The following is a 20,822-nucleotide window of genomic DNA, read 5'->3' on the forward strand; positions in this document are numbered from 1 at the left end:
AAAAAAAGAATGGAAGGAGAGAACCAATTCCATAAAGTTGTCCTCTGACTTCCACATGTGCATGATATGTATACATGCTCATACACATGTTATATATGATAAACAAAACAAATCAAAAGGAGAGAAGAGGAAATCTACTTGAGGGGAACAGAGAACCCACTAGAATGGTGGTAGGATAGGGAGGGGGGCTAGTGACTAAGAACAAAGTATAAGGATGGCAAAAAGTTTTCGTACCCAGTATTAAGTCTCTCTGCTGATGCAACAAATCAGAGCAGGCCAAATGAATAGTCCAGGTTTAATGAGCAAAGCATTCCCAGGTGATCCCAGGGAAAAGAGAGAAACCATGAGGGACATCCATATAGCAAGTAGTGGAGGGGGGGACCATGTCTTAACCTGTAGGGGTTTGGAATGGGGGGGACCAAGAATTGGGGGCCAAGATGGAGCTTCCAAACTGACATATATATGAAAATACCATAATGATACCCATCCTATTTATTTATTTATTTATTTATTTATTTATTTATTTATTTATTTATTTCTTTAAACCTAGTATGTAACTGAGGCTATCTTTAAACTCCTGGTCTTTTTTTTTTTTTTTCCTTGGTTTTTCAAGACAGTATTTCTCTGTAGCTTTGGAACCTATCCTGGAACTAGCTCTTGTAGACCAGCTTGCCTTTGAACTTACAGAAATCTGCCTGCCTCTGCCTCCCGAGTGCTGGGATTAAAGATGTGCCTAGCTCAACTCTTGGTCTTTTTACCTCCACTTCCTAAATGCTAGGAATAGGTCTGCACCACCACTACCCTCTAGTTGAAACCCATTATTTTTTAAACAAACATAAAAGAACGGCTGCTGGCAAGGTGGGTGAGTGGATAAAGCCTGATGTGTTAATCACTGTTCTATTGCTGTGAGAGACATCATAACCTAAGAAACTCTTATGAAAGAAAGCATTTAATTTAGCATGGCGCCACCCATGGTACTAGAACAGTAGCTGAGAACAACATCCTGATCTGTAGGCAGTAGACAAAGAGAAAGAGAAAATGGGCCTGGCATGGGCTTTTGAGACCTCAGTGTCCACCACCAGTGACACACTTCCTCCAACAAGGCCACACCTACTCCAACAAGTCCAAACCTTCTGATCTATTCCCTGGTGACCAAGTATTCAAAAATATGAGCCTAGCCGGGCGGTGGTGGCGCACGCCTTTAATCCCAGCACTCGGGAGGCAGAGGCAGGTGGATCTCTGTGAGTTCGAGACCAGCCTGGTCTATAAGAGCTAGTTCCAGGACAGGCTCCAAAGCCACAGAGAAACCCTGTGTCTCAAAAAAAAAAAAAAAAAAGATGAGCCTATGGGGGCATTTTCATTTACACCACCACGCCTGACTACTTAGGTTCAATGCCTGGAATCCACATGGTGGAAAAGGAGAACTGATGCCCACAGGTTGATGTGTGGTCTTTACATACACATACACACAAAATAAACATGAAAAAAATCCCCCTGATTAAAATAACATCATGTTTTCAGTAATAATAGGAATTCAGAATTGTTCTTGGTATCCAAGGATACTTCTGTTTTATTTTAATTTGCATCAGATTTATAGGTTTAACCCAAAAGATCATCATATTCTTCTCTCTATACATGTATAATATATGTATGTAAATATATATATGTGTGTGTATGTATATACTGTACACATATATGAAACAGAGATACTTTATTAAGAAAGGAAGCATTTTCGATAGTGGGAGTGAGCTAGTGTCTTCTTAGTTTCATCTGTTGTTGTGGCAGGCACCATGACCAGGGCTAGAGAGATGACTTAGTAGTTAAGAGCACTGCTGCCACAGCTGGGTGCCCACAGCCACCTGTAACTCCAGTTCCAAGGATCCAGTGTCCCGTCTTTTTAAATCTTCAAAAATTATTATCTGTGGCTGGAGAGATAGCTCCGAGGCTATGAGCACTGACTACTCTTCTGGAAGACCCTGGTTCAGTTCCAAGCACTCACATGACTGTTTACAATTGCCAATTGTAATTGCCAGACTGAACTACAGTTTCAGGTGTTCAGTCACCCTCACACAGCCATGCATGTAAGCAAAATAACAATGATGATAATCTGTGCAATGGAGTCTGTAAGCTTCCACATACAGAGCAGGTCTTATCTTGCCAGTGAAATGAATAAGAAACTTCATTGTTAGTGTTAGGTCTCAGGAAGCCCATATATCCATAAATGGGTTCAAGCTGGCCTATTGAAGGATTTCTGGCTGCAGATAAAAGCCAGCGTTCTTTAGGAACTTGTGAATTTTTTTCTGTTGTTGTTGCTGTTTCCAAAAGAGCCCTCCTGCCAGCTATTCTTCCTTATAATTCACATGATTTGTCCACCCCCTGTTCTCTCAAGTTCTGTTGCTCTCTTGCTATCTCCAGTATTCTGTCCCATTATCCAGCTGCCCTAGCCCTGACCATGTCCAGTCTGTTTCTTTTTTCTCTCTGCTCTGGACTCTTCCAGATGCCTCTGAATTTTTTTCTTTCTCTGATACACAATGAAAACCTTTCCCCTCATGAAATGATTATGTCATCAGTTTCTTTACTGTGTTCCCTCACATATAGTTTTAAAGTTGGCTGCTTGTTGTTGTGTATGTATTATAACACACATATGTATGTATGTGTGCTTATTTGTAGAATTGTGTGAACAAAGTTTTGCACAATTATAAAAATAAGTTTAGTGTTTTCTAACTAATATTTTACCTGCTAAGCCATCTCTCTAGCCCTCAATCCGTGTTTTTGAATAAACATGGGGATATTCCAAACATACTCACCAAATAGTTTATCTTTGCCAAGTTAGAAAGTTCTGATATATTCTGTATCATGTATACATGTGAAATAAAAGAAGAGAGATGTGGGTTTTTACATACATAAATAAATGGTGTTCTTGGTCACTTTTTTTCACTTTTGGTCCTTGTTTGTTTGAGAAAATTTAAAATACTATGGGGCACCTAGACATACAAATAAAACATTTACTGATAATAAATCACAAAGAAACTTATTTAAAAAATAATTGTTTGGGAGTTGCTGAGATGGCTTAGAGGGTGGAGGTGCTTGCCACCAAGCCTGATAACTCAAGTTTGATCCCCAGAACATATTGGAAAGAGAGAAGCAACTCCTGCATACTTTCATGATTTTCACACTTACGCCAAGTCATCTGAGTGCCCATACATATACACACATAAATATATACTTTTTTTGTTTTGTTTTTCAAGACAGGTTTTTTTTGTAACTTTGGAGTCTGTCCTGGAACTTGCTCAGTAGACTAGGCTGGCCTCGAACTCAGAGATCCACCTGTCTCTGCCTCCTGAGTGCTGGAATTAAAGACATGTGCTACCACTGCCCAGCACAAATAAATGTTTTAAAAACATTCTTTGATAAACATATAGCCTTGCCATTTATTAAAGAAGAAAGCAGATTTACATACTAATGAGGAAGATAGATGTACTTATTTATTCTTACATAAAGAATTAAATCATCACTGAGTATTTGGTACTGCAGGACATAGAATATTGTTCATTTTTTGGAGTTGATAGATATTTTGATTTGATTTTATAATTTTCTTTTAATTGGAATTTTCTGTGGAGCCTTGGCGGTCCCAGCACTCTCTTCATAGACCAGGCTAACCTTGAACTCACAGAGATACACCTGCCTCTGCCTACAAGCAGCCATTTTTAAAACCAAATATTCTCTAACACAATACAAAGGTGTTCTAATTTGATCCTACATTCTGAGGAATGGCAGTAAAATTTTTAAAAAAATTTCTTCCCATCACTAAATTTATATTATGTTTCTAGAGGAGCAGAAAACTTCTTTACAGCAAAAGTACTGCAACTCATAAAACATACCAGCTTGAAATCTGAGCTAATGTGGTTTGGGCATGCTCATTGTGGTACAAGGTGTGGCATGTGCAATGCAAAGTGCATGTTGTGTGATTAGAACACTGACTGCCGGCAGCAAAGTAAGGAAAATGCATCATAGGCACACTGCCTGAAACTCCCTGAATTCATTTTGATTTTGAATTAAATTTTGATCATTCTGTATTCAGGAATATTTTGCTGTTGCCAAACTTTCAAGATCCCCCCCATATTTGGCTGTGATTAACAGGAGAAGCTAGGTTGAAGCCAGTGAGATGGCTCAGTGGGCAGGCACAAGCCCAATGACTAGCTAGAGTGTGATCCCCGGGGGTCATAAGGTGGAAGGGGAGAACCGAGTCCACATGTCGTTTCCTCACCATCACATGTGTGCTACGGCATGCACATGTACACAAAATAAATAAAATGTAGTAAAACATGTTAAGAAGAATAAAAGGAACTGGGTTATAGATTAGCATTGAACTTACTTTAGGTAAGATCACAGTGTCTCTGAAATAGGAGAGTGAGGAGCCGTGGTTAAGTTTCTTTTCCTCAGAAAGAAAACATACTGAATTTTATGGTTGGATTTAGGGAGATAGTTTTGATCTTTCATTTTCTCTTTACTGTTTTGGACTAGTCATTTTTCTTCTTGACCTGTGATTCTCCAGGATGAAGAGCGGGATCCTCTACTGCACAGTTTCAGTCATTTAAAGGAGGTCTTAAACAGCGTAACAGGTAAGGAAGGTGCCACACGTGGGAAACAGTGTAACAGGTAAGGCTCCACATGCAGACAGAATTACCTGGCCTAGTAAGAAATACATGTATTTGATTTACTGCAGGGATAGACAAAACTTTCTTATAAAGGATCATATAGGACAATTAAATGGAAACAAAGGACCATATAGTAAACGCTTTAGGCTTTGTAGGCTGTATGCGGCTCTGTGGCTGCTCAGCTCTGTCCATGCAGCTCACTAGTCATAAGTACATTAGAAGTATATATTTTCTTAAGAAGTATGCAAGTCAGATTGGGCTCGGGGATAAAGCTTGTCAATCCCTAGTCATTGCTTTCAGTCTTCCTATGTTCTCAGAATCCTTTGTTCTTTTATTTTCCTAATCAAATTAACTTTATATATTATTCACATTTAGAATTTTCAAAGCCATTTGTATATTATCTTTGTTAACTTACAGAAATGTGTGAAAGAGACATGCATAACGCCCCCTTTTTATGACAGAAAGTGAAGTGTAGAGGGTTTAACGTGATCTGCCTGAAGGTTTGGAGATGTAGCTCAGTTTGTCAAGTGGTGATCTCCCTTGAATAAGCCCTAGGTTCAATCTGTAGCACCTCAAAAACTTTGTGGTAGCATGGACCTTGTCTGTAATATCAGGTCTTGGGAGGAGAAGCCAAGAGGTTCAGAAGTTCAATATCATCCTTTAGCTATATACCAGTTTTAGGCTAGCCTGAGCTACTTGAGATCCTATCTCAAATGAAAAAAAAAAAACAACAAAAGACAAACAAAAAACCAAAAAGCAAATAGTACACCTAAAGTGATTTAGCTAATCTCAGAGGCCGAATCGAGTAAATTTTAGGCTTCTGACACTTGCTTTAGTGCTCTTCTTCATGTTGTCCATTGCTTTGGTGCATTTAATTAGAGAGGACTGTATATACAAAGTGCCTTTTATTGTATGTGTGGGAGAAGAGGGAAGAAAAAAGTCAATACCCATGTGGTTTTTGTTGTTGTTATTTATTGCTTTTATTTTGTACTTGTGCTTTTTAAAGGTAATATAGACTAAAAGGAAATGACTCAGAAATGTATTCCTGTGTTGATCCTAAAGGGCTCTTGTAATGTAGCCTTGGAATGCTGTTAGATAGTGGTATATCATCCCATAATTGAACAGTATTTAGACTTCAACAACTTAAACATACATTAAATGAAAAAGAAGTTCCTCATTTTATGAGAAACACAGGATAAGGTTTGGAGAAAGTTAGTTATTTTCCCAAACATGGACTGAAGTTATCTATAAAGGAATGAATTTTGCTTCACTGAAAAGGTTTTAAATTTTTAGTTTTATAAACTAAACTTGGCTTATAGCCAAGTCTGGTACTGACCCCTGTAATCCAAGCACTCAGGATGAGACAGAAGGACTGCTGTGAACTGGAGGCAAAGCTGAGCACATGTGACTAAGAACATCACAGAGGGACTGAGACTCTGCTTATTGTCCTCACGTTCCCATACACACTGACTCCAGAAGAGTCTGTGCTACAAAATAAGGTCCTCTCCTCAACAAACAAGCAAGCAAATAAACAACCTAGACATAGTGGTACAGACCTGTAATCTCAATATAGGAGCCTGAGGCAGGAGGATTGAAAGTTTAAGACTTGTCTAGGCTATAGAATGAGTTCAAGGCCAGCCTGGGCAACTTAATGAGACCCTGTCTCAAAATTAAAAAAAAGATACAAATGGATCAGCTCAATGGTAGTGCACTTGCCTCGAATTCACAAGGCCTCAGGTTCAATCCCTAGTGGCAAACAAACAAACCAAAAAGTTAGAGAAGTTAGAGAAGCAGTATAGACAATGGCTCCGTGCTTAACATGAGCTCCAGTACTCACATCAGCTCAAGCTCACTTGTAGCTCCTGGAGTGCTGATGTTACAGGCGTCTGCTCAATACTAGCTCGAAATTTTTCCTTTTTTTTCTTTCTTTGTATAAATTTCCTGTATAAGGATATGAGAACCTTGTTTCCTGTGAGGCTGACTGAGTCCATGGCAGTTATCCTCACAGAGGATCTTTGGGAATATTTGTAGTCAGTATCTACACAAACTGTGATAACTTCATTCCCTACAATCAAGAGTACAGAATTTGTATATTGTTACTTTGACAAAAGTATCAGTGAGGGGGACTTGATTGTTCCCCTTAGTCATTAAGGGCTCTTAGATCCTTTCAGAGGGTCTTCTGAAGGAGTTAATGCAGAAGTGTGATTTCTGTGAGGAGTTTCTTCGGGAGTGAAGAAAGTGTTTTATGCTTGTACAATGTTGAAAGTCTATTAAAAACCACTGAGCTGTATACTTTACAAGGATAAATTTTATGGCATGTGAATTGTAGCTCAAAGTGTGTGTGTGTGTTTTTTTAAAATGTAATCAGGGTTTTATTGTACTGTCCAGGCTTGCTTTGAGTTTCTGGACTCAAATGATGTATCTGCCAACCTCCTGAGTAGCTGGGACTATAGGTGTGCACCACTGTACCTAGCTTTATCTGTCATTAAAAAAAATCAAATGTAAGTTACAAAACTGATGAATTCACATTTCTTAGGGCTTAGAACTCTGGAGGGAAGCCTTTGGATGTAGTCATGGCTGAGCTTTGGACCCATTGCCCAGCAAAGGCAGCATAAGGCAGCCTCTTGGCCACTTTGTCCTTTTACGTCTCTCTCATTAACTCAAGGAAGCACATGGCTTTTATATTTAAATTTATTCAAGCTGTAATCTTTGACATTTGAGTTAGCTTTAGTACAGTTTTGCATTTATAGTAATATATATTATGTATTTTCTCTATCCCCAAAGAATCCCTTTTAATCTTTTCCGGATGCAAATTTCAGGCTGTCTTGTCCCATCTCCCCTCTCTTGCTCTCTTTCCCCTCCCCCCACAGAGTGTGTTTGATCAGGTGTGGCAGGAATATCCACTGTCAAGCTGCGCCCTTTATATTAGTCAATATTATCCTTCTCCCCCCTCCCTGTCTGTCTGCTCCTTTGGGCTTTCCCAGTTGATTTATAATTTTGGAATTCTCATCGGAGTCTGTAATACAGTTTGTTCATTATTTAACCAAAACCTGTTTAATGAGCAGAGAGAGGCAATGTAAATGTTAGACATGTTGCAGTGATGTACCTTTGTGCTTCTCAGAACGGGTGGGTAGTTAACTCTGTGCTGCCTGCAGGGCTGGGGTATCCTGGGCTTATGGCAAAGGGCCACTGTGGGAGTGGGCAGTGGCCCTTTTGTCCCTAAGTAGCCTTTGTATCTGTCAAACCCTGCCACAGTTTTAGATTCCAATGATACATTTCCTTTCACCCTTCTAGTAATCTTATGGGGCTCTAGCAAAATGCTAGAGTTATGTTCAACCTCACAGCTAGACCCTGTGGTGACGTGTGCTCTGGAATGGGAGCATAAGAAGGAAGGCCGAATATCTTCCTGATATTGCTCTTGGTTTTAGGTGTGAAAAGAGATGGACAATTGAGAAGAATGAGACATGGTCAATTTTTTTGGTTAATTTTTTACCAGATTAGAGAAGTCTTTGCAAGTCTTAGTACCCTTATCTAGTATAGTTATATACATTCCTGAAATGAGTTGTATTCAGTTGTGATTTGTGGTGTTTGGCTGTGCTTATTTTTTAATCCAGATTTAGACTGCCCTTTTCCTTGGTCTTCAAGCTCATCCCCCATATATGTCTATGTGTTCATGTGTGTGCACACATATTTGTACAAAAGGATTCTTTGCTAGAAAAATCTTGGATTTAGAACAGAAAGAAATATTTAAAAATATCACAACAAAAATTTCTTGAAGGATTTTTTTTGTTTTTTTTTTTTTTGTTTTTCGAGACAGGGTTTCTCTGTGGCTTTGGAGCCTGTCCTGGAACTAGCTCTGTAGACAAGGCTGGTCTCGAACTCACAGAGATCTGCCTGCCTCTGCCTCCTGAGTGCTAGGATTAAAGGCGTGCGCCACCACCGCCCGGCTTTGAAGGATTTTTTTGGTACTGGGGATTGTATCCATGACCTTGTACATGTTAGGTAAGTACTCTACCATAAAGCTACATCCCAATCCCAGCCTTGTTTTTATTTATTTATTTATTTGTTTATTTTGACAAAGTCTTATCATATAGCTCAGACTGGCTTCAAAATTAGAATTCTCTTACCTCCACCTCCCAAGAGATGGGATTCTAGGTGTTTGCCACCATATCCATTTGGGACTATCTCTTAATGGCATTTAAGCCTTCAGGGCCAGGCTTGAGGAAGACCTTTTATTAGTTTTGTGTGTGTGCATTCTCATACGGCTCCAACCCGTGTGAGTGTGTGTGTGTGTGTGTGTGTGTGTGTGTGTGTGTGTGTGTGAGAGAGAGAGAGAGAGAGAGAGAGAGAGACGGAGAGAGACAGAGAGAGAGTGAAAGTGAATGTGAGAAAGAGAGAGAGACACAGAGAGACAGTGTATGTTTTTGGAGTTAGTTCCAGGCCTTTTTAGGACTTTTTTGTTGTTTTATCAGATTATCAGACTAGGGAGGCCAGTATAAATACCATGGAATTCTTGTAGTTTTTCTGAACCTTTTCTTATTCATTCTCTGAGATTTGGATTCTTTATTTTCCTGAGTTATTGGGTTGCTACTTGACAATATTTTCTGAATATCTGCTATGTGCCAAGCATTTTTCTTAGTCACTTAGACATTGAATCTATAATAATTGAGAGAGAGAGAGTATAGAGTGTATGGGGAGAACCAAATGTGTTTTGTAGCTGCTGGTGTTACAAGACCAATGGCTCTGACCACTGTGAAGCTACTGGTGTCTATTCTATCCTGTATGATCCTTGCCAGGTATGAAAAAGACAACAGGGAATGAGAATAGTTTGCTGTTACCTTTCTCTCCTCCCCTTCCTCTCTTTTGACGTGCTATTACTGTTTAGCCCAGGGTGGTCTTCCCATTGCTGGGATCACAAGTTTGTGTTGCCATGGCCATCTTGCTGCCTTCTTTTCTTGTTTCTTTGATAACAAACAAATCAAGGAGAATGAAAAAAAATGTTTTTCAATTCGGCTTTCTCATGTAAAGCTGTTATGCCCAAAACTTAGATGTTTCCAAAGACATCAGTGGATAGAATATTTCTTTACTGAACTAACTGGGATATCAGGAACTAACATACTTGAATCTAAGAGGGAGAAGCAGGTGCCTGGAGAAAGTGAATGTGTTAGAAGTTTATTTAAATATAGTTTATCTTGGACAAACACACCTGTAGGGTACAGTCTGTCTCAAGCTTTTTGAATTCAGAATCTGAGCTAGGAGGTTTGAGTACATCTACCCTCCAGAGGTTTCAGAGAACATTTAAACAGAGTCTGGAAGCCAACTGGAGAAGAACTATGACTTAACACCTGTCTGGCCTAGGCATCTTAGAAATAGCTGCCTAGGTAGAGAAAAACAGTTCAAAAAAGCTTATACCTCAGGTTTCATTTAGAAGAGGAGAGAGGTATAGGAGAGAGATTTTAGGAGTAAATAAAAGATTTTTTATTTAAGAAAAAGATTGAATGCATTATATGAAAAGTTGCTAAATATATTTCCTATATTGATTGAATGTATATACTCATTTTGTTTCTTTAGGAGTCTATAGTTTGGGGACTAGCAGAATGAGTAATACAGCATTAGCCAGCATATAGTGGTACACTAGTTATTGCCTTTGTTTCGCTTGGAACTGAAGTGAACTTTTGTTTTGTTTTGAGGTAGAGTCTCACTATTAGCCCTGGTTGATGGAATTCACTATGTAAACCAGGCTTGCTTGGAACTTAAAGATGTCTGTTTACTTTTGTCTTCTGAGTGCTAAGATTAAAGGCATGTCTGGCTAGAACTGAACTTTTGAATTGTCCAAGGTATAACAGAAAACTACTTTGTTTTTCTTTAGAAGAAATTTAAGAACCAAGGTTGGCAGACAAATTTATATAAAAGGCTGAATATTGGAAGGGTCAAAGTCGGGTAAATGTGTGCACTTACTATACCCCTTTTTTACTTTCTTGGTTTATAACAGAACATAAGACCATATATGTTTATGTATACACATAGACACACAAAACATGAAATGTTAGAATATGGCTTGATAGCTGGGCACAATGCTTGCAGTTCCATCTGTTTGGGAGGTAGAGGCAACATTGTTGAAGCCTAGCAGTTCAAAGCATGATTGGATAACAAAATGAAACCTTGTTAAAAAAGGATATGAGACCCTGCCTCAAAAATAAGGTAGAGATAGCCAGGCAGTGGTAGCGCACACATTTAATCCGAGCACTTGGAAGGCAGAGGCAGACAGATCTCTTTGAGTTCAAGGTCCACTTGGTCTACAGAGTGAGATCCAGACAGTCAAGGCTACAGAATACAGTAAAACCCTGTCTTGGTGGGGGGGGGCGGGATAAAAGGTGGAAAACAATAGATGACACTCGATAGTGACTTTTGGCCTCCATGTGCCTGTGTACCACACCAGAAACTCATATATACTTGAACATGCACACACATGAGAGGGCGAGTATAAGAGAATAAGTATCTTGAGACTAGATAGTTGAATATGGTGGTGCATGTCTGTTATAACATGGGAGGCTGAAGCAGGTGGATCATGAGTTTGAGGCCAGCCTGGTTTATACAGTGAATTCTAGGAAAGGATGGATTCATAATGAGACCCTGTCTCAGAGAGAGAAGAGGAGGGGAGAGAAGAGAGCTCTGTATAGTCTTGCTTCTTCTTGTGGGTACAGCTCTGCCTTTACTTTCCATAATACCTGGACATAGACATAGCAGTCAGAATCAAGTCTGGCTGGTAGGAATGCATGTTTTCTATAATAAAGAGGCTTGTAAGTAGTAGTAGCAGTAGTAGCAGTAACAGTAACAGCAATAATAATGCACTGTTAATATCTTAGTTCTCAGAAACAGAGGCAAAGGTACCTGAGTACTTTGTAGCATAGTTTGTAGGCACTGTAGCAGGATGCTCTCTGTTAGGTGTCAGAATCATGGGGGTTGCTTTCATTGCCTTTGTTCTCTTTAGCACATCTATTTCTTGAGACCTAATATGTCTCCCTGGGTATATGCCCAACTTGCTGTGTCAGCAATCAGTTGAGTAAAAAGAGAGGGAAAGCCAGCTGCTCTTTTGTTTTTAACAAGGAGGCAGGCAGATTCCTCTTCTTCCACACCCACTCAAACTCAGGGCAAATGCCAAAAGGATTTCAGAGAAAGCCAAATGTTTGAAATCCAATCAGTATGTAGTTTTAAGGAGGAAAGATAGTGAAGAGTTTGTTTTAGCCCTCCCCATCTCTACCTGCCTCATGTTCGTAGGTCCTTAATTGACCACCCCAGTTTCTGAAATAGTATAGGGTATGTTTATGGAAAGAACAAATCCTTTATTTTATCCTGATAGCCATTAGAAGAGAGTTAGATATATAACGAAATATAAATTAGAACTCTTCAGCTCAGATCACCTTAGAAGATTATGGTAGGTAGGGAGCTATGACTACTTTATGTTCTCAGTTTTGCCTCAGGAAGTCAACACAGCTATTACCCATTTTGTTTGTTGTATAACCTTTCAGACTTAGATGGACAAGGACTCCTGGACGCCTGCTGGCTGGAACGCCAGTCTTCTGTTAACACTGCTACCACTGTAGGCTAAGTTATGAAGGGCTGCCACATGTGCACAGAATACAACTGGCCTTTCCTTGTTCCACGCTTATTGAGCAATTACTTGTCAGTTTGTGGAATTCACATTATTGCCTCAAGTTTCTGGCCTAGTATGAACTATGGGTATTTGGAAGTAGCCTGATAGACTATATCCATCAGAGGGCAATAAATCGGCATTTGATTTGGTAGAAGGGCAGGACCAGATGTACTGTAGGAGGAAGTGATCTCTGTAGTCACCCATGCAGCTGCTTCCTCATCCCATATCCCAGAAAGCAGCTTAAGAACTGGAGGGTAAGAGTGGACGGGGACATTGATCAGAGAGGTAAAGGGTCAAAAGAACTTCAGTGTTACCTACGATTGCCCTTGGGTTGGGAAAAGTCCTTAAAAATATGAGCAAATAAAATTCCCTGATATTGGTAAGGGTTTTTCTATTAGTTATTTTTGTTTTTAAGTAAGACAATTAATTGTCAGAAAAAAAAACCTGGAAAAAAAAAACCTTATTTCACATGAAGTTTCGTTTTCTTTAAGTAAACAATACATTTAAGAAAATTGTCATCTATAATGAGTCTTTTTCTATCTTGACTCTTTTTCTGTCCCAACAGAAAGCTCCCAAATAAAGACATGGAGACTTCTTTTTTTTGTTTGTTTTGAGACACGGTTTCTCTGTGTAGCTTTGGAGCCTGATCTGGAACTCACTCTGTAGAGCAGGCTGGCCTTGAACTCATAGAGATCCACTTACCTCTGGGATTAAAGGTGTGCACCACTACCACCTGGCAAGACTTCTTATTAGTTACGAAAGCTTGACCTATAGCTTAGAATTGTTCCTGACTAACTCTTATAGTATAAATTAACTAAATATTTTTAACTAAATATATATATATTGCTAAATTGTAACTAAAATAAATTAACCCATTTATATTAATCTGTATTTTATCACTTGGCAGTATGTCTCTTCCATCTTGTACCTCTTGTTTTCTCTCTGTGTCTCTTGGCATCTCCCACCCCTCAATTTCCCCCTCCTCTTCCTTTCTCTTTCTGGAAATCCTACCTATGCACCCTGCCTAGCTTGACCTATCAGCTCTTTATTAAGTCAGTCACAGTAATAGATCTTCACACAGTGTACAACTATTTCATAACAGGCACCTGGGGCGGAGAAATGGCTCAGTGGTTAGGAGAACTCTAGAATTCATTTCCTAACACCCACATGGCAGTTCACAATTGTCTGTAAGTACAGTTCCAGGGAATCGATCGCATCAGGCATGCACGCGGTGTGTGTGTGTATGTGTGTGTGTGTATATATATATATACATGCATACAAAATATACATACATATAAAAAATAAAAATAAGTATTTTTTTTTTCTCTTTGAGACAGGGTTTCTCTGTGTAGCCCGGGCTTACATGGAACTTGCTCTGTAGACCAGGCTAACCTTGAACTCACAGAGATCTGCTTGCTTCTGCCTTCCAAGGCCTGTGACACCACAACTAAAACACACACACACACACAAATCTTGAAAAGGAAAAAGAAAAAGAAAACTGACATCAAATTGACTTAACAAAACAGGAACTGAGATGGTATCATGACTGAGAGCTAGAGTAATATTTTCAGATTGCTTCTCAATAGGGAATTATGATGTCATATTAGTTGGATGTGTGGCATCTTATCTCTTCCCCAATTTTAATTAATTGATTATTTTTGTTATATTTTGTGTGGATGTGGATGTCAGAAGACAGCTTTCTGGAGTCAGTTTTCTTCTCGCCTGGCCCTGGGTTCCCGGGACCAAACTCAGGCTGTTAGTCTTTGCAGCTCTTCATGTTTACTGGTTCGTCTTACCAGCTCACCTTCTCACTTAGTGTGGTTGTGTGTACTTGCACAGGTGCGGGTGCCATGTGGGTCCCCTCTGTTTTTATTTTTTTATATTTTTTCAAAATTGAAAAAATGATTTATTTTATGCATATCGGTGATATCTGCGTACCACGTGTGTCTGATGCGCACAGAGGGCAGATGAGGACATTGGATCCCCTAGAATTGGAGTTACAGGTGGTTGTGAGCTGCCATGAGGGTTCTGGGACCTGAACCCAGGTCGTCTGTGAGAGCAACAAGTGCCTTTAACCACTGGACCATCTATTTCTTCAGCTCCTGACATTGTGTTTTTGTAGAAAGCCAGCCGTTTATCTGTGGACTATCTTCCATTCTAAGTTTCCCTGTGTCATTTAACTTGCTCTCCTTTCCTAGTATTTCCTATATACTAGAAGTTAAGGCTAAAGGCTTAATTCAGGTTAAACATTTTTGGCAAGAGTATTTCCTTTTTAACTTGTCTTTTTGAGACAGGGCCTCTCTGTAGCTTAGGCAGGTCAGGATCTCACTGAACTCCTGCCCCTTGAGTGTTAGATTGCCTGACTGGCACGAATATTCTCATCAGATGCATATATGTTTCATATTATATTGCCACAGGAGACACGCTATGGAAGGTTATCTGTTTTGCTGTTGTGTTTGTTTGAAACGGGATTCATGTAGTTCGGGCTAGCTTTCACCTTGCTATGTAATTGAGAATGACCTTAAGTCCCTAATCCTGCCTCTCCCTCCCAAATGCTGGGCTATGGTATGTACCATTGTGTGGGCTTGTTCTGCCATTATTTGCTTCCAGTGTTCCTGCTATAATCTCTTCATTTTAAGATTGTTAATTTTCTCTTTGTAGTTAAGTAATCCACAAAGTGATGATATAACCATCCCTTTCTCTAACATTCACTCTGTGTCATAGAGAATTATGATTTTTAAATTCTATCATTCTTTTTGCATTTCCTAGTTGACATTATCTGTGAACAACTGCCCTCCTTACTGACGAATAAACCAATTTATCCTAGAAAAGCATGGTAAACACTTAATTCCTTGGTTTAAATAAGTATTCAGAGCGGAAAGTGCATATTAATGCCCATTATTGATGTCAAATTTGGTTTTTGCTTATTTGACTTACAAATATTTACTTAAAGTTTACAATTAATCAGTCATTACTAGTGTTTAAATTGTTTGACCAATGAAACCATTTTCACACTGGTTACTTTTTTCTTTTGATGTGACTCCTTTGAGCACGTCCTGCTTTCTGATAAAGTATCATTGATAGGGAGATAAAGTAGAAGCTGTTGATATGCCACGTGTTATTAAGGGCAATATTATTTTGTTTTATTGAAAGCATGTGATATGGAATAAGGAGATACTCATTTTCTAAAGTGCTTGCCATCCAAGTTTGCGGATCTGTACAGGGATCCCCAGGACCTACGTCAGGCACAGTGGCATGGCTCTGAAATCCCAGCTCTGGGGAGGTGGAGACAGGATTCTTGGCATGTGATGGCCAGATAGTTAAGCCAATGGGTGAGCTTCAGGTTCAGGAGAGACCTTGTCTCAAAAAGAAGAAGAAATCAAGGAAGGTACCCAGTGTCACCTTCTGACCTCCACACATGTCCCTTCCCAATGTACATACACAAATGTGCACAAAAAAAGAAACCTGGGTTATAGTATAAGCTGTTTTTCTCTTGATAATAAAAGAAGTTTGGAAGCCTGGTAGAGTTTGATTTGATTCACCCTGTTCCAGCACTGTTTTAGATTTACAGTGTTATTTCTGGGGCAAGGAGTCCAAGAGAGTGTTGCCAGGATGCCCTTCCCACTATTTATTTACTTCCTTCTTTTCTTCCCGTGGGGGATAGAACCCAGGGCCTTAGGCATGCTGGACAAGTGCTTACCACTGAACTGCACTCCGAGACGCTCTTGTTTTCTTCCTATTTTTGTGAGGTACCAGAGCCTGAAGCACAATTTAAAAAACTCAGGGTCAGAAATTGGGGTTCAACTTGAAGATCTGAAAAGCAAAACAGCCAGTCACTGGCTCTTACCTCAATCTTAGTCTGAAATAGCGATCCTGCTTACAGGAATATCAGAATGAGACTGTCTGTTGAGAGCTGTTTCCTCCCATTTTATATTCCTCTCTAGGGCTGGGATTAAAGGTGTGCACCACCATCATTAAAGGCATGCACTGCCCAGTTTCTGTGGCAACTAGTGTGGCTACTGGGATTAAAGATGTGTGTCATTATGGCTACTGAAATTAAAGGTGTGTGTTACCATAATCTGGTCAGTAAGGCTAACTGCTGGGACTGTTTTACTGTCAGATTTTCAGGCAGTCTTTATTTATTAAAATACAATTAAAATCCACTACAAGAGCCCCTTAAAGTTTGGGAACCGGGAGGGTATTAAGTCTGAATTACATCTCTATGAATTTACTTCCAGTAAAATAGTTCTATATAGATGGTAGTTTCTAGATTACTCAATTTTTGTCAGGCGGGGATTAATTTGAGCCCATTTCAATCATTACAGTTCTAGAAAACATGAAAATAAATGCTCTTCCTTGAGGAAATAAGGGTTGTGGATGTAATTATGATTGAGTCATTTGGTACTTTGCACTTTATAAATGGTAAAGTAGAAGTTAAACATACTGCATTTGACATGCTGTCTTTTTAGTCTTCTAGTGGGTCAAGGGAAGAATCATTTGTGTTATAAACTACAGACGTGGAACTCTCAGCAGAAGTTTGTGTATGTGTGTCTGTCTGGTCAGTAAATATTTCTTAGTATGGACTGTGTGTCATAAACTGAACTGGCTAGTAGGGGCCTGCTTTTCAAGGGGACTGGCAAACTTTCTGTTCTCATAAAGCTTATGATCTGGTGAGCTGGTGGCTTGAGAAGCTCTGGGATCTGTAGTCAACTGGATACTGTTTTGAAGTCTGTTCACCTTCCACATGGGACCTCAGGAAATTGTAAACTCTGATTTCTAGAAAGAAGTCCTAGGATGGTCAGGAGAACAGTGGTGTTTTCTGAACAGCAGTGGTCATGGGATGCCATGGTGCTGTTCCATCCTAGCCTCCCTCCCTTCTCAGCCCTGACTGCCCAGCAGTGACCACAGGGATAAGTAATTGTATGGTAGCTTTGTTAGCTGCTTTAGGACAGTGGGTGTTTGAGGTCTGATTAGTCCTTGGTTGAGCTCATCTGGACAGAAAATTGTAGGGAAAAATTTGTGTGTGTGTGTGTGTGTGTGTGTGTGTGTGTGTGTGGTGTGTGTGTGGTGTGTGTGTGTGTGTGTGTGTGTGTGTGTAAATGGACTTCTGTTGTCAGAATCCAAATAAGGCTCACTAATCCTCCCAGTTGGGCAGAAGACTAAAATCTTAATCAGTCTTATTTCAGAGTTTTAAAAGACTCATTTTGTTCTCTAGGTTCCAGGAGACAGAAAGTGAGTAGTGCCTGCTTTGGTGGAATTATGTCTAAAGGGAATGGGAGCTCCCAGGGTTCTATATTGCAGGCTCAGGTAATAACATAAAACAGGATTAATTGTATGTGTGGACTGAAGGAAGATAAAGGAAATGTTTGTCAGCATAGTTTTTCTCCAAAAACCAACGGTAACGAGAAAGTCGGCTTGTTTCCACACCAGCAGTTGTTTCTTCCCCATTTGCCTAATTGATCTTAGGACATTTTTATCAGACCATCCGATAGTAATATGTAGTTTTTGGAATCTGGTTTGGAAATATTTTTCTTTCATTTACTGAGACAGGGTTTTGCTTTGTAGCTAGCCCGTGCTGGCCTGAAATTTACTTTATAGCTCAGGTTGGCCTCAAACTCAAAGCTGTCCTCCTGTCTCATTCTTCTCATTTTTGGATGACAGGTGTGCCACCATGTCTAGCCAGTAATTTCAAATGTGCAAAAAGTTGTGTAATTAAAACTGAGGTCTCCTATATGCCCTTTTACTAGTTGATTTTATTGTTTTTTTCTCACTACAAATGTGTATATAGTTATTTTTCTAAATTGCTTGAGAAATAAATCATATATACCTTAATAATATGTTTTCTAAGAACAATGATAATTTCACTTAATCTAAGTACAGTTACCAAGTTCAAGAAATTGAACATTGAGCCAGGCGGTGGTGGCATACGCCTTTAATCCCAGCACTTGGGAGGCAGAGGCAGGCGGATCTCTGTGAGTTCGAGACCAGCCTGGTCTAGAGAGTTAGTTCCAGGACAGGCTCCAAAACCACAGAGAAACCCTGTCTCGAAAAACCAAAAAAAAAAAAAAAGAAATTTAACATTAATTCAATAATTTACCGTTAACATTTAACCCTACTTAAGGTTTCTGTTGCTGTGATACAGCAGCATGTCCAAAAGCAAATTAGAGAGGAAAGGGTTTATTTCATCTGTCAACTCTCAGGTTGCACTTCATCATTGAGAGAATTGGAGTAGGAACCTGGAGGCAGGAACTGAAGCAGAGGCCATGAAGAAATGCTCTTTACTAGCTTGTTCCTGGTGGCTTATTCAGGACAACATGCCCAGGGGTAGCATTGCCTACAGTGGGCTGGGCCCTCTCATATCAGTATTAATCAAGAAAAGGCCCTACAGATTTGCCTCTAGGAAATTTTTGTTTGTTTGTTTGTTTGTTTGAGATTTATTTATTTATTTATTTATTTATTTATTTATTTATTATACAGTATTCTCAGTACTCTACCTGCAGGCCAGAAGAGGCACCAGATCTCATTACAGATGGTTGTGAGCTACCATGTGGTTGCTGGGAATTGAACTCAGGACCTTTGGAAGAGCAGGCGGTCCCCTTAACCACTGAGCCATCTCTCCAGCCCCAGAACAACAGATTCTTAATTAAAAATATCAGTTTCCCAAGTAGAGTCTTCAAGATCTCTCAAACTTTCCATTGAAATTTCACAAGCCAGGCAGGCCTCCATTGTCTGCAGACCTTAAAGTCTAGAGACCCTCCCTCCTTTTTTCTAAATTATAGACGGGGCTTGTACACCTGTTGTCCATCTCAGTGTTACCTTATTTTCCCCAGCATTTCATAAGACTCTGAACATCCAGTAGCTTTTCTAGCTCCAAATTCTAAACTCCTCCAAAACAACATGCTCAGTTCTATCACAGCCCCACTCCTGGTACCAATTTATGTGTTAGTTACTTTTCTATTGCTATGATGAAACACGGATCAAAAGCAACTTGAGGTGAAAAGAGTTTATTTCATCTTGCAGCTGTCAGGTCATATTTCATCACTGAGGAAAGTCAGGGCAGAAACTTAAGGCAGGAACACAAAGGTAGGAACTGAAACAGAAGCCATGGGGAATGCATCTTACTAGTCTGCTTAGCCAGTGTATTTCTTATACCATCTAGGACCACCACAGATGGCACCTTTAACAGTGGACAGGATAGCCTTAAACTCATAAGAGACCCTCTTGCCTCTGCTTCCTGATTGTTGGGATTAAATAGCTGTGCCACAACACACAGCTATGACATTGACATTTTTTATAGTTCATACATCTATCATCCATCTATTTGTTCCTCTCTCATTTCCTCCCTTTGGATATTTCTCATTTTTTAATGTTTCCTCATATTTAGATTCAGATTATGAGTATTTGACATGACTCTGCATGTTACTGCTAATACATTGACTCTTTTAGGTTGTCATTTTTATAGTTACCATTTAAAAGTGATACTAGTTTTAATACCTTGATTAAGTGGGTTACATGGATTCTTTATTGTAAAAGTATTACTTGCTACTTGGAACTAATAAGTCATTTACAGAGTGAATTTTAAGTAGTTTGTCTTTTCTTTTTGGGGTGTACAAGGGATAGGGTCTCATATAATCCAGACTAGCCTCAAATTCACTGTATAGCTGAGAATGGCCTTGAATTTTTGATCCTTCTGTCTCTGCCTTCCAAGAGCTGGGGTTGCAGGCATGGACCCCATGTCTGATTTATGTATTTCAAAGATTGAACCCAGGACTTTGTGCATGCTAAGCAATCACTTTACCAACTAAGCTATGCCCTTAGCCCCTTTCTATTTTGTCTTTTCTTTTTGGAGATGGATACTAACTATGCTGTTCAGGCTGGTTGTGAATTCACAATCCTCCTGCTTTAGTCTTCCAAATGCTGGGATTATAGTAGTACACCAGTGTGCCCAGCTGTGATGCTGTTCTTTTGGTAGAAAAAGAATTTAGTGACTGAGTGGCATGAAGAGTCATGGGTCAACCCACCAAGGTTTTACAGCTCTTTGAAACACTGAGCAGAACCAAACAAAACATTTTTACAAGTAAGACAGCATTAAAAGGAGTTACAGTAAAGATAAGAAGAATTCAAATCATAAAAGTGAGAATTCACTAGAGAAAATAAATAGAAGAGCTGATGAAAATAGGTTTCAGTGTTACACTATTGCTCAGACTGTCTGTTAAAACAACTATTCACATTGACCACAATGCACTGAAGCTGGTTCCCGGGAAAGAGCTTCTGATGGACTGTGCTGAACTGATATATGTCAGCTCAGAAGCCGTGATGCTCCTGGGTGAAGCCTGTCTTTGTACTTTATGGCTTTTAATATGTAACTGGCCAGAGTCTTAGAAATGCGGTTCTCTGGGCCGGGCGGTGGTGGCGCACGCTTTTAATCCCAGCACTTGGGAGGCAGAGGCAGGTGGATCTCTGTGAGTTCGAGACCAGCCTGGTCTACAAGAGCTAGTTCCAGGACAGGC

General features: G+C 39.6%; 1 protein-coding gene across 4 annotated transcripts in view; it reads left to right on the plus strand.

The window, feature by feature from the left end:
- The window catches only part of Gbf1 (golgi brefeldin A resistant guanine nucleotide exchange factor 1), a 135,155-nt gene that overhangs the window by 10,941 nt on the left and 103,392 nt on the right, over nucleotides 1-20,822 (plus strand). For all 4 annotated transcript variants that reach the window (XM_026781113.1, XM_026781114.1, XM_005352402.2 and 1 more), the window contains exon 3: nucleotides 4,556-4,622. In XM_026781113.1, coding sequence (XP_026636914.1) covers nucleotides 4,556-4,622 — 67 coding nt within the window. The remainder of the gene's footprint in view (nucleotides 1-4,555; nucleotides 4,623-20,822) is intronic.

The sequence above is a fragment of the Microtus ochrogaster genome, chromosome 8 (genome assembly GCF_000317375.1).
Source record: "Microtus ochrogaster isolate Prairie Vole_2 chromosome 8, MicOch1.0, whole genome shotgun sequence".
Classification (NCBI taxonomy): Eukaryota; Metazoa; Chordata; class Mammalia; order Rodentia; family Cricetidae; genus Microtus; species Microtus ochrogaster.